This window comes from Microtus pennsylvanicus, chromosome 1, assembly GCF_037038515.1.
Source record: "Microtus pennsylvanicus isolate mMicPen1 chromosome 1, mMicPen1.hap1, whole genome shotgun sequence".
Classification (NCBI taxonomy): Eukaryota; Metazoa; Chordata; class Mammalia; order Rodentia; family Cricetidae; genus Microtus; species Microtus pennsylvanicus.
The window spans coordinates 180,897,415-180,915,608 of NC_134579.1; the positions used below are offsets into that span (position 1 = coordinate 180,897,415).

The window sequence follows — 18,194 nt, forward strand, 5'->3', positions numbered from 1 at the left end:
AAGGGTTGGCAATCGGAAGCAGAGATGTAAAGCAAGAGGAGTGGTGGTGAACGGAGTAACTGTTCCTTGACTGTGAACAAAGGCCATATCGTAATCAAAGTAAGTAGCGATGAGTCTTGTTCAAAATTACTGGGTAAATCAAGAATAGGAGGTGAAGACAAAGAAATACAGCATGGGAATGTGTGGCTGCAGTCATCGGGGAGGAAGGGTAGCAGGCGCAAAAGCCACTGAGAATGAATGTTCTCACGCTTAGACAGGTGTGTTCCAAAAGCAGCAGGAAGGCCCTGGGTTTTCCTTCACTGTTAGTAACCCAACTTCATGGACATTGCTGGGCCATAATAAACATGGCTACCATTAAATGTTTGTTGAATGCTATTATTTTCTGCCTTCTTCTACATGTCAATTACTGTGTTGCTGTCTACAGAGTCTCTGTGATAAATTGTTATGAGAAAGGATTCTTGTTCTCTGAGAATTTCTTCAGATTATATTGTTCTCTTCATGATCCTCCAAACATCTACTTTTGTATATACCGTGGAACTAGGTTATTTTTTTCCCCTCCCTTCTAGTGGATAGCACTTAAATCACCCGTTTTTGGTGTTTTTCAATGAGATTTAAATGACAGTATGCAGGCTACCTGACTTGATTGAGCAAAGTGTCGTTTTTCCTGCTGAATGCACCTTTTTTATCTCAGGACATACTGCCATGAAAGAAATATATATTGACGAAAGAATCCAGGGAAACTAAAAATATAAAAGGAGAGAATAGTATTGTTCATGATAACTGTTATAGCCACCTGAAATGCACACTCAATGGGTGGATTATGAACTTTATACAGTAGAACGCTGATCAGCAAGGAGAGTAACACTAACTACAGCTCCACACAAAGGATACGACTCCGACTACCAGCCTTGAATGAATAGAGGATTAAAGAAAGAGAGCCCGGGTTTCTAAGTGTCACCAAGGTGAGAGCCAATGTGTGTTCAGACACCTAAGGATACAATTTCAGAGGTGCTAGAAATAGCTTTGTGACAGAGCTACTGGCTATGTGGATGTCAGCCTCAACATCGCTTAGTGAGTAATATATAACTATACTTGATTAATGTAAAATTCAGTGTCTCTATCATTCAGAAACTAATTAAAATAGGATTTTGAATATTTTCACTGTGCCAAAATGATAAACAATGAGATACACTCTCTTAGATTGACTGAAATAGCAGTTATACATGCATTTAAATACTTCTTTTTTATACAATTAATATGGGTGTTGCAGGCTGTACATAACTTTAAGATATATTTAATTTAAATTAAGAAATAAATATAGCTATACTAGTAATATTTCTTTCAGCTCTGAACTTATGAGAGGCACTCTTTATTATCTTTAAGATTTTAATGTAGATGTGAAAGGAAAAAAATAATTATGTTTCCTTCATTTTATAATGAACATTTAGTTCACTGAGCAGGCAAAGCCCACAGAAAAATATTTTTCCTGTCGTTCCCAAAGAAATCACTGCTGTTGTGATTACAATTATGCTACACTCTATTATTACCTGAGTAGCCTGTCCCTTTAAGAGTCAAGCTCTGCCCTCTCAATCTCTCCCCCTTCCCGACAAGGCAAGCTCTTCTTGGCCCTCTTCCTCTCTCTCTTCTTCTGAAGAGGCATCTCGCTGCCTCCCTCCTCCCCTGTCTTGTCTCTCCTCTTCCCTGTCTCTCTCTCTGATCCTCTATTTCTCTTTCTCTCTCTCTGTCCCCTATCCCTTTCCCCCCACCCTCTCAACACCCACAAAATGAACTCTCCATACCCAAGTTCTCTCTGCGTGACTTATGTCTGTCTGTCCCTTACCCACAGCATAGTCCCTTCCCACCAGCCTTGGGACTCACCAAGGGTCACTGGAGCTGTAAATCATAACAACTGCAGTTACTGAGAAGAGGTCAAGAGAAGAAGAAAGAAAGAAGCTGAAAGGAATCCTCTGTCTAGTTTCTAGGCTTCGCTAGACATGCTACTCTCTCTACAGTGATCTACTGTGGGAAAGTGCAAGAAATCTGAACACACACTTTCCTATCAGCATTGAGTCATTTTAGAGGTTTCACAGTGTACACAGCTCAGACTAGACATGAGAAAATACTACGGCAAAACTTTGGAAAATGAAGGTCACCATGATTTGACAGTAATATAGTAAGTGACACCTGTTAAGGGTGCTTACTCCACAACTGAATGATCTGGCGCTCCTAACCCATCTCCCCGTGTTCCAGAATTCCTCTACACAGCCATCAGCAGCTATCCTTAATAGTAAGAGATGAACTGCTGAGCATTTGAAATGATAACTTGCGCATAACCTACTTGCCTTATGTGGCTACAGCAGTTGTGCACAGTCCCAGTGAAGTATTAAAAAGGACATAAGCTTTTGAAGGCATCACGGAAGACTCAGAGACGTCAGAAACCCCGTGATCATCAACATAAACCACTGTTCCTCCCTGCCTTTCCCAATAGGCAGTGTAGTGGCCTCCAAATAGCCCATCATAGCAATGTGAAACCAAGAACAAACTCTATTTCTTCAAAGTTGTCTTTGGACCAAACACATACTGTGACAGATCAAGACTTTCTAATGATAAATCTACTGATGTATGTAACCTTTGCTCTCACCTGCTGGCGTCGAAAATGTCTTTAGAATGTGCTACAAGCACCAAAAGGAAAAAAACAAAAAAAGGTTCTTTTTCTTCACAACCAAGTGGGAAATACAACAATCACCACCATTTTGTAATTCTTTTATCCTTGAGTGTTAGTCCACTATAAGTTTTAACAAGGTGCCACCTAAAGCCTAACTTAGATAAATTTCATGCTTTGCTATGAAATCCTTATAGTGATTGCATTTCAATGGATCAAGGAAACACCAGACCTTCTCAGAGTTGAACGGGGTACAATAGGAGACCATCACCAAAGGTAATCCACCCTCAGTTGTATTAGTCACCATCTAGAAAGCTATAGCTGACAATCCTGCATAGAGCTGTCTTCCAGTTTACCCAACAGAGTTGTTTCCACACGTGCCTCTCTCCAAACTATGCTTTCACTTCTCCACTCATTAGCTCAAGGGCACACAAAGTAAGTCATCACCTTTCACTGATTTTTCACAAGGGAAAAAAAAATGTGTCATTCCCTTTAGCCTGGCAATCTCTTTGCCTGTCTTTCTTTCTTTAAGGTTAGCATTTTTTGGTTTTTCTTCCTATAGAATTTTCAATAGCAGATCAAGGCAACAAATAATTTATATTTCAAGAAATACTTTATTCTTCCTCAGATAATTGTCTATTCTTTGAATTAGATGTTTGTACTTGGCACAATAACTTTGATTTTGATAATATTATGTAAGATTCCCAACACTCCAATCTTTTGGAATGACCTAAAAACAAAATGGAAGAAGTAAAACTTGCAGTTTTCATAGTTAAGTAGTTTGATCCAAGTTTCCTGAAAGCTATTAGCAACTATATTTACATTATGTTCTTCTTAACGGCTACACTGTACTTTCGCATTCCTTTAAAACAGTGGTTCTCAATCTGTAAATGGAATGACCCTTTCACAGGCTTGCCTATGACTTTCTGAAACCACAAATATTTGCATTATGATTCACAACAGTAGCAAAATTACAATTATGATGTAACAACAAAAAATAATTTTATGGTTTGGGGGCACCACAACATAAGAAATTATTTTAAATGGTCACAATATTTGAAAGGTTGAGAATCACTGCTTTAAAAGGATTTTTGTGGAATCAAATTTATGGTGAAGTTTATGACTCAGTATTTATCCTGAAACTTTGACAGAATATCTTAGGACAGATGCTCTTACTTCAGCTGTCAAAGAAAGTGTATCTCCTTTAGCTGTAAATAAAACTTGTGACCCCGATAGTAATTCAATGAGAAATTTCAGCTCATAATTAAATGCATTTTCTTAGAATGTCTAGGATTTGGGGATGACATTAAATCTTTTTTGATTTCTTTTATTTGTATGTATATCTTTCCATTTAAAAACATCAAGTTTTAAGTAAGATTCTTCCCTTTTGTACGGGCCCTGGTCCTGATCTGAATACTTGGGTTTTATCTTGTTTTTTGGATTTTTCTTTTTTTCTAAATTGATTTTCATTGAGCTCTACATTTTTCTCTCCTCCCTTCCCTGCCTCTCCCCTCTGCCCTTCCACCCTCCCTTAAGGTCCCCATGCTCCCAATTTACTCAGATCTTTCTCTACTTCCCATGTAGAATTTGATCTATGTAAGTCTCTTTTAGCGTCCTCTTTGTTGTCTAAATTCTCTGGGATTGTGGTTTGTAGGCTAATATTCTTTGTTTTTTGGATGTTTTTAATCGTCAAGTCTGACAACAAGTTATATATTGATTCATTTCCTAATTCTTTCACGTGTGCAAATGTATACATTGTTGTATATTTTTTTTAACTTGAATGATGAGAAATTGGGGATTCTACTTCACATTTTTTAGCTTATCATCTCTCCTGTATTTCCTGTGGGGACTTTAACATTTTACACGATCTTAGAAGCCATTCATATGCATCTTTTGGAATGTAACAATTTCTCTCCAGATTTAAAATAGAAACTATCAAATGTAATTGGAAAGAAGTACACAAATAAGTGTCTGGGTGATTAAATGTCTTTCCAATGTCAGGAGCTTTGTTCTTATCTACCTGTAAGCAAATGACAGAGTGATAGGGCATTAAAATACTATGTTTTAAAGCACTGGGGCATAGAGAATCCATCTCAGTCAAGAGCAAAAAACTCTACAGGGTGAGTGTTTGGATAATACTACAAGGCATTAACCATCTGGAGGGACTGGAGAGAAACCAAGTAGCTCAATATGAGTTACTTTGCTAACATAGCAAAACAACCCAGAAGTGATTAACACAATATACTTGGTTCGAGACTTAGCTGAATTTCTGATAAGTATCAGAAGTATTATGTCAAGTATAATCCACAGCCACAGTCTCTAAAAGTTCTACACTGATTGATTTAGTCTATTAATTTATTCTACTCTCTGCTCACATTTCCTGAGCCTTCCCTGATCGCTGGCTCTTCATTCTATAATTGTCTTTCCTAAGCCTTCGGGAAATCATATTGCCATTTTCAATACGGGGTCCACTGTCTTTACGGAACATTTAAACAAAAGTACTGGCTCAAAGCAGGAGTTCTCCTAACATTACAACAACAACCATTGTCTTTTGTTAGTTGGTTTTCAGCGGTTCAGTGTTCTGTTATAGAAACTAATTTAGGGGTTCTATGTCTGAAGGTGTAAGTTCATTTTATTATCTCTTCATGAACTGGGTATGGATGGAGTTGCACACTTACCCACTAAGCTTAAAATAGTTCCTGTACATAGCTTTAATGACAATACAGGTATGAAAAAATGACAGAAGGCTCAGACTGACAAAAATGAGGAAATGGAGATCATAATAAAGAACCAGTGAAAATAAATGAGGAATCTGAGATCCCCAGAATGGCAGCAATTACATAGTACTTCATTAGTCTCTTAGCCAGGTTAACTCTAGACCTTATGTATCTCAGCATTTCATCCTACAGCGGCTGAGTCTCATCTGACTTCTGCCTCTTTTCCCCCCACTTCTGTTTGGATCAAAGCTGCTCTTGATTTATTTACTCTTTGGTCAGTCAACTATTTCACCATTCTAGCAACATTCTTTGCAAGGCAAATGATGAATGTCCAGAAGAAACCATCCTTTACTCGGCCCCTAAGTGTCACGGAACTATGATATGTGTGTCCTGACTTTAGAACAGCTACATTATTCAACAAAATCACAACATTAGTTCTTCCAAATTTGGATCATAAGTTTCCAAAGCTGTCCAGTCTCATTTTGTCATTTTCAACATTAGCTTTGCTCGTTTTTGCTTTCATTTAAAGTTGTTGTGTATTAGCAAAGACCTTTTATTAACCATAGTTCTGTCCCTGTTATTAAGTCATTGTCTGGCTTTCAGCCGGGAAAAATAAAAGATACTAAGATTTGGTATGCAAATGAGTCTGCGATATGAAATACTGCTTTATAATGTTGGATCCACATTAATAATGCGGTGGAGTCTAAAGTTTTGTTGTATCATTGAACACTTTGTAGTTCTAAAAATTCACAAGATTGGCAGTTCAACAGCTCCAGTCACTTACAGATGATGTAATGTACTCCTGTTGCCCCAAACAATTGTGTTTGCTAAGTAAGAATCCTTTCAAAAGTATTAGCCATAATGATGAATGCCAATGTTCTACTCTATATGTGACTCTCCCCTCCACGTCATATCATATGTCTAACCTCCAACAAAATGCTCCCTAAGGACAAGATGCTTTTATTTTTAAGGCAACAATAACTTCTGGGAAGACTTGGCAAAAAAAAAAAAGTACTGTCCATAAATTTACCTAAACCCTTGACACTAGTTAAATGAAGGTTCAAATATGAAGATATTTGCCCTTCCTTAAATTTTTCTCCGCATTATATTAATAAATGCCAGAGAGAGGGAAAGCCTGCTGTGTAGAAGCACCCAAGCCAGACTTACCAAGGGGGGGGGGATTTCCAAGCCTAGTACTGTCTGAATAAAAGCATATTTCTCCCACAAAGAACAGTTTGCCAGATGCAAATTGTCATTGTTCTCATGAATTAAAAGATTGTATCTTCACCAGAGCCTGTAACAACGGATAATAAGTCAGTATTTAACAGCCATGGTATTTATAGTCTCTATGGACGTAAATGTAATATTTAAACTACATTGTGAAATGGGCTCTTCGGTTTATGAGGAAACAGGTCATTTACATACCAAAGAGTCTTTCAAAACTCTAAGCTCTGTGTCTTTGGCAGCTTGACCTCAGGCACAGAAATGAGATGTTTCATGTTTACCAAGAACAGATCCTGGGGACAGGAATTCATTCATCAAGCACTTGCCAAGGAACTCATCTTAGTTTCCTTTGAAGATGGAAATTGCTATCTTTCTGGACCAGCGACTTCACCTATCTCTGCTTAACCCTCACTTGGGGCGATGCAACGAAGCCCTTCCTATCAGAAACTGAATGTCAATTATAGCAACCAAAGCAAGCCGCAACCAGGGAGAGCAAAATCAACTCAGCTTTGATGGATCCTCCTAGTACTTGAAGTCAGGGCCCAAATTCAAACTTCAGATTGTTTCTGTGATATCAGTGTATAGTAGCCAGATAAAGGTTTTCCTCTAAAGTGTTCTTTTAAAATGTGTTACATCAGGCAATATGCATTTTTTATTCATTTGTCCCCCTGAAAAAAGAAAATGATAATTCTTTAATGCTACCTTTAAACTCTAAGTAGAGTTATGAACAACACTAAAGCAACTGAAAAATGATATCCATCTAAGCATCCTCCTTTCAAATTGACATATCTAACCCATGAGGCAACATAGCCCAGAGGTTCGCAGCCCGTGAACATTCTGCATATTTACATTCCAAATCCTCGCAGTAGCACGATTACAGTTATGAAGTAGCAACAAAATAATTCTATGGTTGGGGTCACGCAACATGGGGAACTGTATTAAAGGGTTATAGCATTAGTAAGGTTGAGAACCCCTGACAGACTATTTTAAACTTGCTTATCTGCTGCCTTATGCTTTTGTAATATTAAATGCTTTTAACTGATTAAACATTGATATTAACAACATTGGACACTTCAAGTCTCTAAGGATGTCTAAGACCTTTATTTCAGTACCAACCAAAATAGCCTCAATTCATTGTAAAGGGGGCATAATTTTGAAACTATGACCACAATAGAGATCAAAACCAAACAAGAGGTAGTTAAGCTGACAGCATAGTTTCCAAAGAAACTGAAAGCTTACAAAGGAGGGTATTCCTGTTAACAGTTAGATAAGTAAATAAGGGAAACCCTTCTTATTGGGCCCAGCTTTAGGTGTGCTACAAAGACAGGTCTTCTGCTTACTTTTACCAAAGATCTTGCAATTTGTATAATAGGTGTTTTGTTCGGTTATCAAAAGCTTAAACAAAATTTGCCAACTAGTTAGCTAGATTGGGTTTATGGTGAATGAATAACAAGGAAATAAAAATGAAAGACCATGACTACTCCAGAGAAAGTTTACTGTAGATAAAAGGGAGAACATAGCCAGAGGCAAGGACATCTAGGAGAGTCCAGAGTGGACATGATACTGAGCCGTGTGTAAGGAGAGAGGGGACAGAAGGGGAACTCAAAACCAAGAAGCCAGGTGTGTAGAGAACAGACAAAAGGCCAAAGAAACAAAATGGTTGCATTATATAGGGAAGGGCAGCCCAGTCTCTGTGCAGGAAAAGTTCTGCGTAGGGGGCAGGAAATGCCAGCCAGCAAGGCCCTGTCACAGGCAGAGATTAAGGAATACAGGGAGAATTTGGTTGTTAGGTCTGCTTTGATATGTTAAAGGACATCTCAGTTAAACATTTGTGCCAGGTTTGAGACCCATCATATATGATTACTGTCCTTTTTTTGTTTCGTTATGGTTAAAAGATTTCCATTCAATAGCTTCCTACTTATGATTTTTTCTGTTTGGTTGGTTTTGGTTTTAGAAGGGTCCACTGTATGGCACCTTTTAGGAAGATTTTCTTATATCACACTGTTGCTCAGGTTGTTCCACAAAACACATTAAAAGATAACTTTTGCTAATTAATGTCTGTAATTAATCTCACTTATGATTTTGATAAATGAGATGATGCTAGCCACCAGATAATCATATAATAATGGATATAGTTAAATTATTATTTCCTCTTCTGCTGTTGGTGGTGCTGCAGACTTTTAATCCAAGCACTTGGGAGGTAGAGGCAGGCAGATTTCTGTGAGTTTAATGCTAACTTAGTCTACAAGAACTAGTTGCCAGGACAGGCTCCAAAGCTACCGAGAAACCCTGTCTCAAAAAACCAAAAAGAAAAAAAGAAGAGAAAAAACAAAGTGTTTTTCAAGCCCTGTGTCTAATACAGTAATATTTGGTTTCGAATAACAACAACAGAATAATCAATCAAAAGAGTAATTTTGACTTTAAATTTGGTGGCCAGTGTATTCACTGACCTCTCAATTTAAGGGATATTGAGTAAATGGCCTTAAGTCATTAGAGATTGAACCAAGCTGTATTGAGCAATAATAGGTCCTAGTCATAAGAAAAGGGGCAGAGTCTCGGGGATGCAGAGCAAGCAGCATGGGCATTACAAAGTAAAGGTATGAGAGCCTGTAAAAGAATGTAGATTTAAAAATATGGGTCAATTTAAGGTATACGAGCTAGTTAGGAACAAGTCTAAGCTATGAGTCAAGCTTTCATCATTAAAAAAAAAAAGGAATAGCTTAGCTCTGCAGTCTACTCCAGCTACAGAAACAATACACCTGGGTATCACAAACAGCCTCTCCTGCTATTGGTCAAGTCACCGAAAATAGCTGCAATTTCCTGGTAGCTAGCTATGTATAAATAGATGTCCCCCAGCCCATCAAATGCATTCAACATTCATCCCTTTGGAGAAGTTTGGGCCCTTCACTATTCCAACAAAGTAGTTTCAGTTTGTTGAACCTAGTCTGCTTCTGTTTTCTTAGAAGAGAAAGTAAAGTTTTATTAAAAAGTTACATTATTAAACATATTAACTCTTCTTATAAATTCTTTATTTTAGAAATAACCAAATGTTCACAGAATTAGAACATTCAAGATAAATTCCTTTCCATAGATCACTCGACACAAATTCTATTTTAACACATGCAGATCTTGAGTACTTTGCCTCATGGGATATTGTTTGGAACTACAAATACCATATCATTATTCACATATAATTTATACTGTATCTCCAAATAATAATAGCTTAAAATCATATCCCCTCTGTGCTCATCTCATTTGGCACAGAAGGGCAGTTCCCTGGATTCATCTAATAGCTAGTTTGTCAAATAGCCAATAATTTCATCAGCAGGTTTTTTTTAGATTGCCTGGTTCATAGTTCAGTAATGCCATCTGTAGTAATAGGTTGCTCCTTGTTTTAATGTATTCCTCACCTTAATATCACTTTCTATTTGTTTGTACTATGGGGGTACATATTGGCCTCAAATATAAGTAATCCTCATTCTTCTACTTATGCTATAGTTGAGGCTGTTTTTTTATTCTTCCTTTTTCTCCTTCTTCCTATCTTCCTAGTCTTTTTCTCTCTTTTTTCCTTTCTTTTTTTCTTTCTTATTAACTTTTCTTTTTCTTTTATTTGTTGTTTTTGAGACAGAGTTTCACTGTTTCACTGTGTAGCTCTGTCCTACTATCAGCTTTTTCATGTCTTTTAGACATTTATCTTCCTGTTTTTCTGTTGTCTTTAAGTGTAGGATGAGGGATAAAAATCTAATTTCTATTTATACAGCTTGATCAGAAATCTCTAAGCTTCCCACTATCTCTCTAAAAGTACTAGATTTTCAGTAATCATCTTAAAATGAACTCATGTGGACCACACAAGGGGGCAGCTACTTGCCTGGGAATCTCTGGGTTCCTGCAAGTTGAAGAGAGTCCTGTTTCAAGTCTCTAACTTGAGTACTGGTTGATTCTGCTCCAGTCTGGGCATCATCTCACCTGCTCAGTGATTCTGTGTTCCTAATGTAAGCTCCCAGTGAGCACCCACTATCAAATTGGCTCTGTGTCTGACACACTGAGAGGGCAGATTCACTTCAGCCTGAATCCAAGCTAGAACCTACTCAATCCAAGCACATTTATTAACCCCATAAACCTTAGCATCGTACTTTATAAATAGCAACAAATACTACTCCCTCTGGATGCTGGGAGGGTTAAATGAGCATTTGACAGGTCTGATATCTTAATTCTTCAGAACATATTGAGCTATGTTGATAATAGTAATAGTGCCATGTTGCGGGAGGTCCTCCCACTCCTCCAGCCTATCGCCGCTGAGATACCAGCCCCTTGGGGCGTGGTCTCTCTCCCTTTAAAAAAGCGGCCACTTCCCTCTCCTCTCTCTCTTCACTTCCTGCTCCGCCGGCGACTAGACTCCTGGTCGCGTAGAGGGCTGTTGCCTGGGACAGTGATCTGTAAGTTTTTCCCCTTTAAATAAATATCACCCTATTAATCATAATCCCAAATTGGTGTGGCATTGTTTGTGACTTACGCCTTCATTTTGGGTGTTGGTCTCTCGGTGGTCTCCGCGAGCGGGTGGCGAGGTCGCGGGTCCGGAGACTTCCTCCTGCTGCAGCTCAGTCGGTAGAGCATGAGACTCTTAATCTCAGGGTCGTGGGTTCGAGCCCCACGTTGGGCGCCAAAATGAAGGCGTAAGTCACAAACAATGCCACACCAATTTGGGATTATGATTAATAGGGTGATATTTATTTAAAGGGGAAAAACTTACAGATCACTGTCCCAGGCAACAGCCCTCTACGCGACCAGGAGTCTAGTCGCCGGCGGAGCAGGAAGTGAAGAGAGAGAGGAGAGGGAAGTGGCCGCTTTTTTAAAGGGAGAGAGACCACGCCCCAAGGGGCTGGTATCTCAGCGGCGATAGGCTGGAGGAGTGGGAGGACCTCCCGCAACAGTGCCAGCCTGTGGTGTCCCACGTCTTTAATCTCAGAACTCGGGAGGCAGAAACCTGTAAATCTCTGTGAGTTCAAGGCCAGTCTAGTCTAGAGAGCAAGTGCCAGGACAGCCAAGGCTACACTGAGAAACCCTGTCTCAGAAAACAAAGAAAAGAAATAATGATATCATCATTGCCATTGTATTATTTTTTTATCTCATGTTGCAGAATATTATTTTAAGATGTGCTACTTTTATGTTCTGGAACATTTGTTTAATGATGCAAATACCTGTTTGATTCAATAAAATTCACATGCAGTCTGGAGGCTAAGTCAGCAACTAGCTGTCAGGAAGTTGTAGGGAGGAGCCAGGTGGAGAAGGGTTTTTAAGGAGGGGCAAGGAGCAGTACTAGAGCTGCTTGGGAGACGTGAAGAAGTGAGCTAGGTGAGATGCTTGCTATCCAGCCTTTCTGGGGGGCAGGTTTCTACTTTAACCTTTGAATCTTGAGTTCTTTAGAGGAACAGAAATTTAGATGAGTTTCCTTTGTAGTGTAAAACTTTAAGACAATTCTGAGGACAATACTAAGCCCTCTCAGTCTCAGCAGTAGTCCTCCCCTCCCCATTGGGAACCAAGGCCCTAACAGCTACACAGGCCCAGGCATGTACTGAGAGGTTGGGAACTTTCCATCTCCCTGAATAGGGGCAAGATAACCCTTAGGTGTTGTCTCAGTTACTGATGTTTTGACTCAGGCCCTGGGAAAGGGGCAAAGTGACCCTCAGATGCTTTCCCTTACCTCATCTGATCTGGCAACCACTCTCCAGCCAATTATTGGTAATAGCCCTTTTGAATAAGCCAATCATAATAGTTAAAGAACAACCCTAGACACCCTCCTTCCTTTTGTGGCTTATTGCTTTAAAAGTAACCTGTACCAGCTATTCTGGGTCTTTCTGGCCTCTAATGCTGAAAGACCCTGGCATGACAGAATTAATAAAATCCTCATGCTTTTATATCAGCTGTGGTATGAGAGATGGTCTCTTGGGGTGACTCCTCCTCAGTGATTGGACTCTAGGGTCCAACAGTAGCCCTGAAAGAGGGAAACAGCACTTCCTCAGGCAGCGTTTCTTGTGGTACAGAACCACTGCTTGTAGCAGTGAAGTTGTAGTTGCTGACTAGGATAGCTCTAACACTAAGGCAGCAACAATTAAAAAAGAAGATAACAATTGTAGCTAGAAAAAAAGAATGTTTTTCTGAAATCCTTTGGGGTTCAACTTTTGAGTTCGGTTTCATCTAGTGCTCTGTACCTGAAACACTGTTCTATATGGTGCATGATCTCCTTTCTTCCATCGGATGAACTTCTCCAACTTGTAACATCAATCGAAAAAAATACATGTGCAAGATTTTGTAAGGGTGGTAAACGTGGCATGCACTAGAGCTGGATAAGGCATGCACCAACCTGTGAACTTCCTTAATTAAGAAGAGAGGTAGAATTAATGTGACAGCAAACTTCCAAGGAACTACCCTAGGTCTTATTTGATGTTGATCTACAGAATGCATGCTTTTCATATTCAGTGAGTAGAAAGGGTAAAGGATAAATATATGGAACTACTAAGGCAGTGCTTATACCTCAGTCATTAGCCCATGAACAGTTTTAAGGGGAATATAGTACATGAAAGAAAAGACAAATCACGTTTGAGAGAACAACCGGAAACAAGACTTTTACAAAGTGTTTTCTTAGTTAAATATAAATAAACAAATAAGTTGTTGTAGATAAGAAACAAAAAGTGGAATCATGAGGTAAAATGAAAAGCATAAAATCCTTTGGAAAACCATAAAGCATGACTATGGTATGAAGGCAGTCTAAGTTTCTCCTGAGAAATAAACATCATTTTGGAAAAGAAAAAGGTACATCACTGATGACCAAATGATACAGACCCTGTCAGCTGTGAAGACCAGACCATGGGAAATGAGCACTCTCCAGAAAGCTATCTAGAAATTACACTCTGTGCTCATATTCAGCTTGCTCAGCTCCTTTTACCAGAGGTGCTTCACAATGTCTTTAAACTCCCTACAGTTACAAATAATAACTCTCTTTCAAAACAACTATTTTCTTATGGAAAGTGATAGGGATCAAATGCAAATGTGTATAGAGTGTGCTCTGTAATCAGGGAACATCATTGGTCAGCTGATGTGTGGAATCAGAAACAGCGCAAGCTCTGGGTAGAAGCTGTTAGGGATGCTCTGTGGTTTCCTAATCACTTGTGCAGGAATAAGCAAGACATTTTATAGAGCAATCTCTTGAAGACCAACATAGGATCCACATGACACAGAATGTCCAAAAACAGAAAAAAATACTATTTATATTCAGCTAACATATTCTAAATTAAAACTGGCAAACAGTAAATCTGATACCCTTTAATGGAAAAGAAAAAACACAAGCAGGCATCAAGGGTCTGATACCAAACCTTGGTTTGGTAACAAGCAAGTCATGGAATCTCTGAGTAACAGTTTCCTTTTTGTGAAATAGAAATTGAGATGCTACCTCGTTGAACTACATGAGGTCTCAGAAAGGAAATATGCATATAATTCTAAACAACAACAAAAAACCTGTAAGTGGAGACCCCTCAGTAATGATTGCTATTTCTTTGGGGTGCCAGATCATCTCTATAGGTGATAAAAGAGTACTTTTTTGAAATCACAGATATTACCTAAATCTGCAGAGAAAATTACTTTTGATACATAGATTTCCACTCACCCAAGAGACAAAATTTACGGATTTCTATTTTACAGCTGGTTAAAAAGAAAATGGCATTTATCTTGGGAATTGTCAAAAATGTTGAAAGACTTTGAGGCACCTTAGCACTACTGCACCCCACTTCCTGGGAACCAGGACCCTGGTAACCAACCACGCGTGCACGGGAGCTTTGAGTACTTTCCATCCCCATTGTAGTCTTTCTTCAATAGACCCGGACCCTGGAACTGGGGTGAGACGACCTGCAGGTGTTCCTCCTTGTAACCGCCATAACATTGATCAAGTAGAGTTAGCTGACCATTGTATGAACTAATCAAAATAGTTGACAAATGATTTTTGGACTTTCCCTTTGATTCTGTACTACCCCCTCCCTGATTTTGTGGGTTTTTTCCTTTAAAAGAGCTTGTAATAGACAAAGCAGGCGTCCTTCTCCTCTCGAGGCTGAGAGACCTCTGCCATGGCAGAATAAAAATTCCTTTTGCTATTGCATCAACCTTGCTGTGAGTGTCTCTTGGGCTACCTCCTCCTTGTTGGGGCTTTAGGGCCCAACAGTGTCACCTGCCTTGTTTTTTTTTACAGCTGTCAGAGAAAATTGAAGGCCTACCATTCAATGTTTTACCTCAACTAGACCATATTATATTATATTTAAAGGATTTCTTTATTAGCATGTGTGTGTGTTGATCTAAATTGTTTTACTAGCATGATTATATGATAAAATTACATTTATACTTGTGGTCTATGTATAACTTTATTATAAGGGTTGAAATACTTATTTTATTATAAATATGAATTCACTATTTGTAGAGAAAAAAAACAGAGTTTGTGAAATAACTAAAATTCTAAGAATTAAAGGCTTTGTTTTTAAAGTTGGGCTGAGCTGACTTTTGAGATTTCTAACTTTGTCTTTGAGCACCTATCAAAAGCAGAATGGATTGAAACCTTCAGAACACTTTTATCTGAGATGCACACAAAGTAATCTGTGTGTGCTCTAGCTGGAAATGGAAAACAATTAAGAATCTGAGTTTTAAATACTATAAAGCAAAAGTGCTCTGAATCATATTTCCAAATTGAAGCCCCACACTTAATATTTTGATTTTAATTATCTCCATCCTCACAGGCCTTATAATTTTTGCTTGATAAGAACTCAGCCATTATGTTCAGACCTGAGGCTATTTATAGAGGTGTGAGTGATAACTGAGAATGCAGAGGGGCCTTGAGCACAGAAGAGAAGACTTTCCACATGCAAAACTCCAGAGAAACCTCTTCTTACTCGCCCAACATACATTATCTGGCAACCTCTCCACTCACAAATTCCTTTCCCAGATCCGGTGTAGTCTCAAACAAGACTACCTAAAGACAACCTTTTAAACAGAAGCATGGGGGAGTCCCAGTGGCTGTCAGTTTGCATAATGTCCCCAAGCTACAGTACCTTCTGTGGTGATCTCAGTCATGGTGGAGGCAGAAATCAATCAGGTGAAAAAGTTCCAGTCAAGTGGTACTTTGCAGAATTCCGGAGGATTAGAGAACTCTGGGAGAGGGCGAATGCGAGGGCTCTTGTTTTTCCTGGCTGTTTTCAGCTGCTTTCCGTGGTCCTGTTGAACTTTGCCTCTTCTCTGCAGAGTTCTCCCCCTGGAAACAACCTCAGCCCTTTCCAAGCAGTACTTGTGGCTCAGCTAGAAGTATCAGCTTCAAACAAAAATAGCCTCATCTCCCTAGGACTGTTCAACACTTTTTTTTGGCACTCTACAGGAACACACACACACACACACACCACACACACTGGCTCTCCAGCCCTAAAGAGACAGGCAATAAATAAATAAATAAATAAACAAGGAAATAAACAAAAGAAGAAAAAGACACCAAAGTATCTACAACATACTGTCTAAGCCCCCGCACTGTCTCTGAGTTAATTACAGGGGTCTGTGTCAGAAAACATGAAATAAAGAGTTGAAAGTAATCTTATCCGAGATAGCTCAGATTTATTCTTAGTGCCCCTAATCCCCAGAACATTCCCCTCTCCCTTATTTGGTTAGGGGAGGGTCATGTAATGTCTACCACAGGCAGAGTGGAGGACAGACTTAAGTAATCTTCTGAGTTGGTTTCTGGTTGCTCCAAATCCTCTTAGCAAGTGCATTTATATGGGGCTGCATTTAAAACTGAAATTATTAAACCCTGACCACTATTCGAAGCTAGTCATGTTGTAGGCATCTGATATTTTCTAAATATTAGTCAATAAGAAGTATGTAATAAAACATTAAAATAGAACATTGAGAAGCATAATGTCTCTGGGTTTTATTCTAACACCTTACTGAACACAAAATATTTTAATTTATCTCATCAGTGAAAGAATGAGAAGGTAGCATAAAGTTGAGTAATCCACTGCTAACATTTTAGAAAAAGATTTCAGCATTTCCCTATCTGAACTGGGAAGAAAAAAATAAAAATAAAAACTGCATCCTAGCAGCAGCTAACAATTAGCTAAATTGCCTGATTAGCATTTCACCTTCCCACTCCTAGACAGGTGTTAATGAGCAGAGAAATATTCAATAGTCGTGGCTGGAAGGGGAAGGAGAATCAAAGGGCATTGATAATCATAAACTTTAACCAGTCTGAGAATAATCAAGGGCTGACTTCCCTTATCTTTTATTTTCTTCTCATATTCAACCTAATAAATGCGTGCAGTTTCATCTCTTAGGCTTAACTCAGTGCCTTTGACTGTCAGAACCTCTTGAATTTGTATGGTAACTTCATAGTTCACAAAGCAAAGCTCTATCTGCTGTTTCAAAGTGTGGGGCTCAGAAGAGTGCTGTGACAGCTATTTGCATAGACAATGACATCCCACATGTCACCAGCTGTCTTTATTGGCTGCCTCAATTCCTGGCACAACAGAAATTGCACAGACATCAGCTGAATAAACAAATAAGTCTGTTCATTCACAGAGGAGGAAATGTTTCCTGGTAGATTCATAATGCTACACAGGACCAGCAGCTAGGACTGGACATTGATTATAGTGCCAGTGCCTTGCCTGAGAGCTAAGACTTTGTTACAGACAATACTGTTCTCAGGTTGAGTGTATCATTGCAAATAAAGCCATATGCATAACAAACGGATGCAGCAGTCTTTGGAGAAGTGGTCTACCTAGAGGAGCATTCTGAGAGCAGAGATCCCCTCCCTCTGGCGATTTAAACAAGAATAGCTCCCATATGCTCATACATTTGAATGCTGGTTTTCTAGTTGGTGGAACTATTTGGAAAAGATTAGAGGGTGTGGCCTTGTTGGATTGGAGAAGGCTTGTTACTGGGAGCAGGTTCTCAAAACACTTGTTTTCAGCAAGGGCTCTCTCTCTCTCTCTCTGTCTCTCTCTGTTTCTGTCTCTCTCTGTTTCTGTCTCTCTCTGTTTCTGTCTCTCTCTGTCTCTCTGTCTCTCTCTCTCCCTCTCTCTCCCTTCCCCACCCCCCAATAAGTAAGTTTCAGCTACTTCTCCAGCATCATGCTGACCTGCCTACAGCCATGCTCCCTATCATGATGGTTATGGACTTTATTTATTCTCTGAAATCCAAAGCAAGGCCCTGATTAAAAACTTTCTTTTATAGGTTGCCTTAGTCATGATGTGTCTTCACAGCAATAGGAAAGTAACTAAGACATTCCCCCTACTACATCCATTTGATACCAACACAAGGCTGCCAGTTTTAAAAGTAACACTTCATCTCCATTGATCAGTCCATTCATGGTCCTTGACAATAGTTAACTGAAGAAATAAGCATGCTGTACAGCCTACAAGCACTTTCAAGGACCAAGACCTAAATAAAATTTAGAAGGAACTAAAAACCTCAGTTTCTAACTTTTGTTCCATGAAAGGTTGAAATAAGATGAGGGAACTAAATTTCAAGTGATTGATGCTACACTCAAGATCTCACTTTTAGGGGGCTGGAGA

At 39.1% G+C, this 18,194-nt stretch overlaps 1 protein-coding gene across 25 annotated transcripts in view; it reads right to left on the reverse strand.

Annotated features, from left to right (window-relative positions):
* Trdn (triadin) overlaps positions 1-16,171 on the reverse strand; it is a 380,261-nt gene extending 364,090 nt beyond the window's left edge. For 6 of the 25 annotated variants that reach the window (XM_075946182.1, XM_075946106.1, XM_075946113.1 and 3 more), the window contains exon 1: positions 15,690-16,170. In XM_075946182.1, coding sequence (XP_075802297.1) covers positions 15,690-15,711 — 22 coding nt within the window. In that variant the 5' untranslated portion in view covers positions 15,712-16,170. Of the gene's footprint in view, positions 1-15,689 lie in introns of all 25 variants that reach the window. The other 19 variants (XM_075946235.1, XM_075946198.1, XM_075946252.1 and 16 more) reach the window with 6 other exon arrangements.
* Between the last annotated feature and the right edge of the window lie 2,023 nt (positions 16,172-18,194).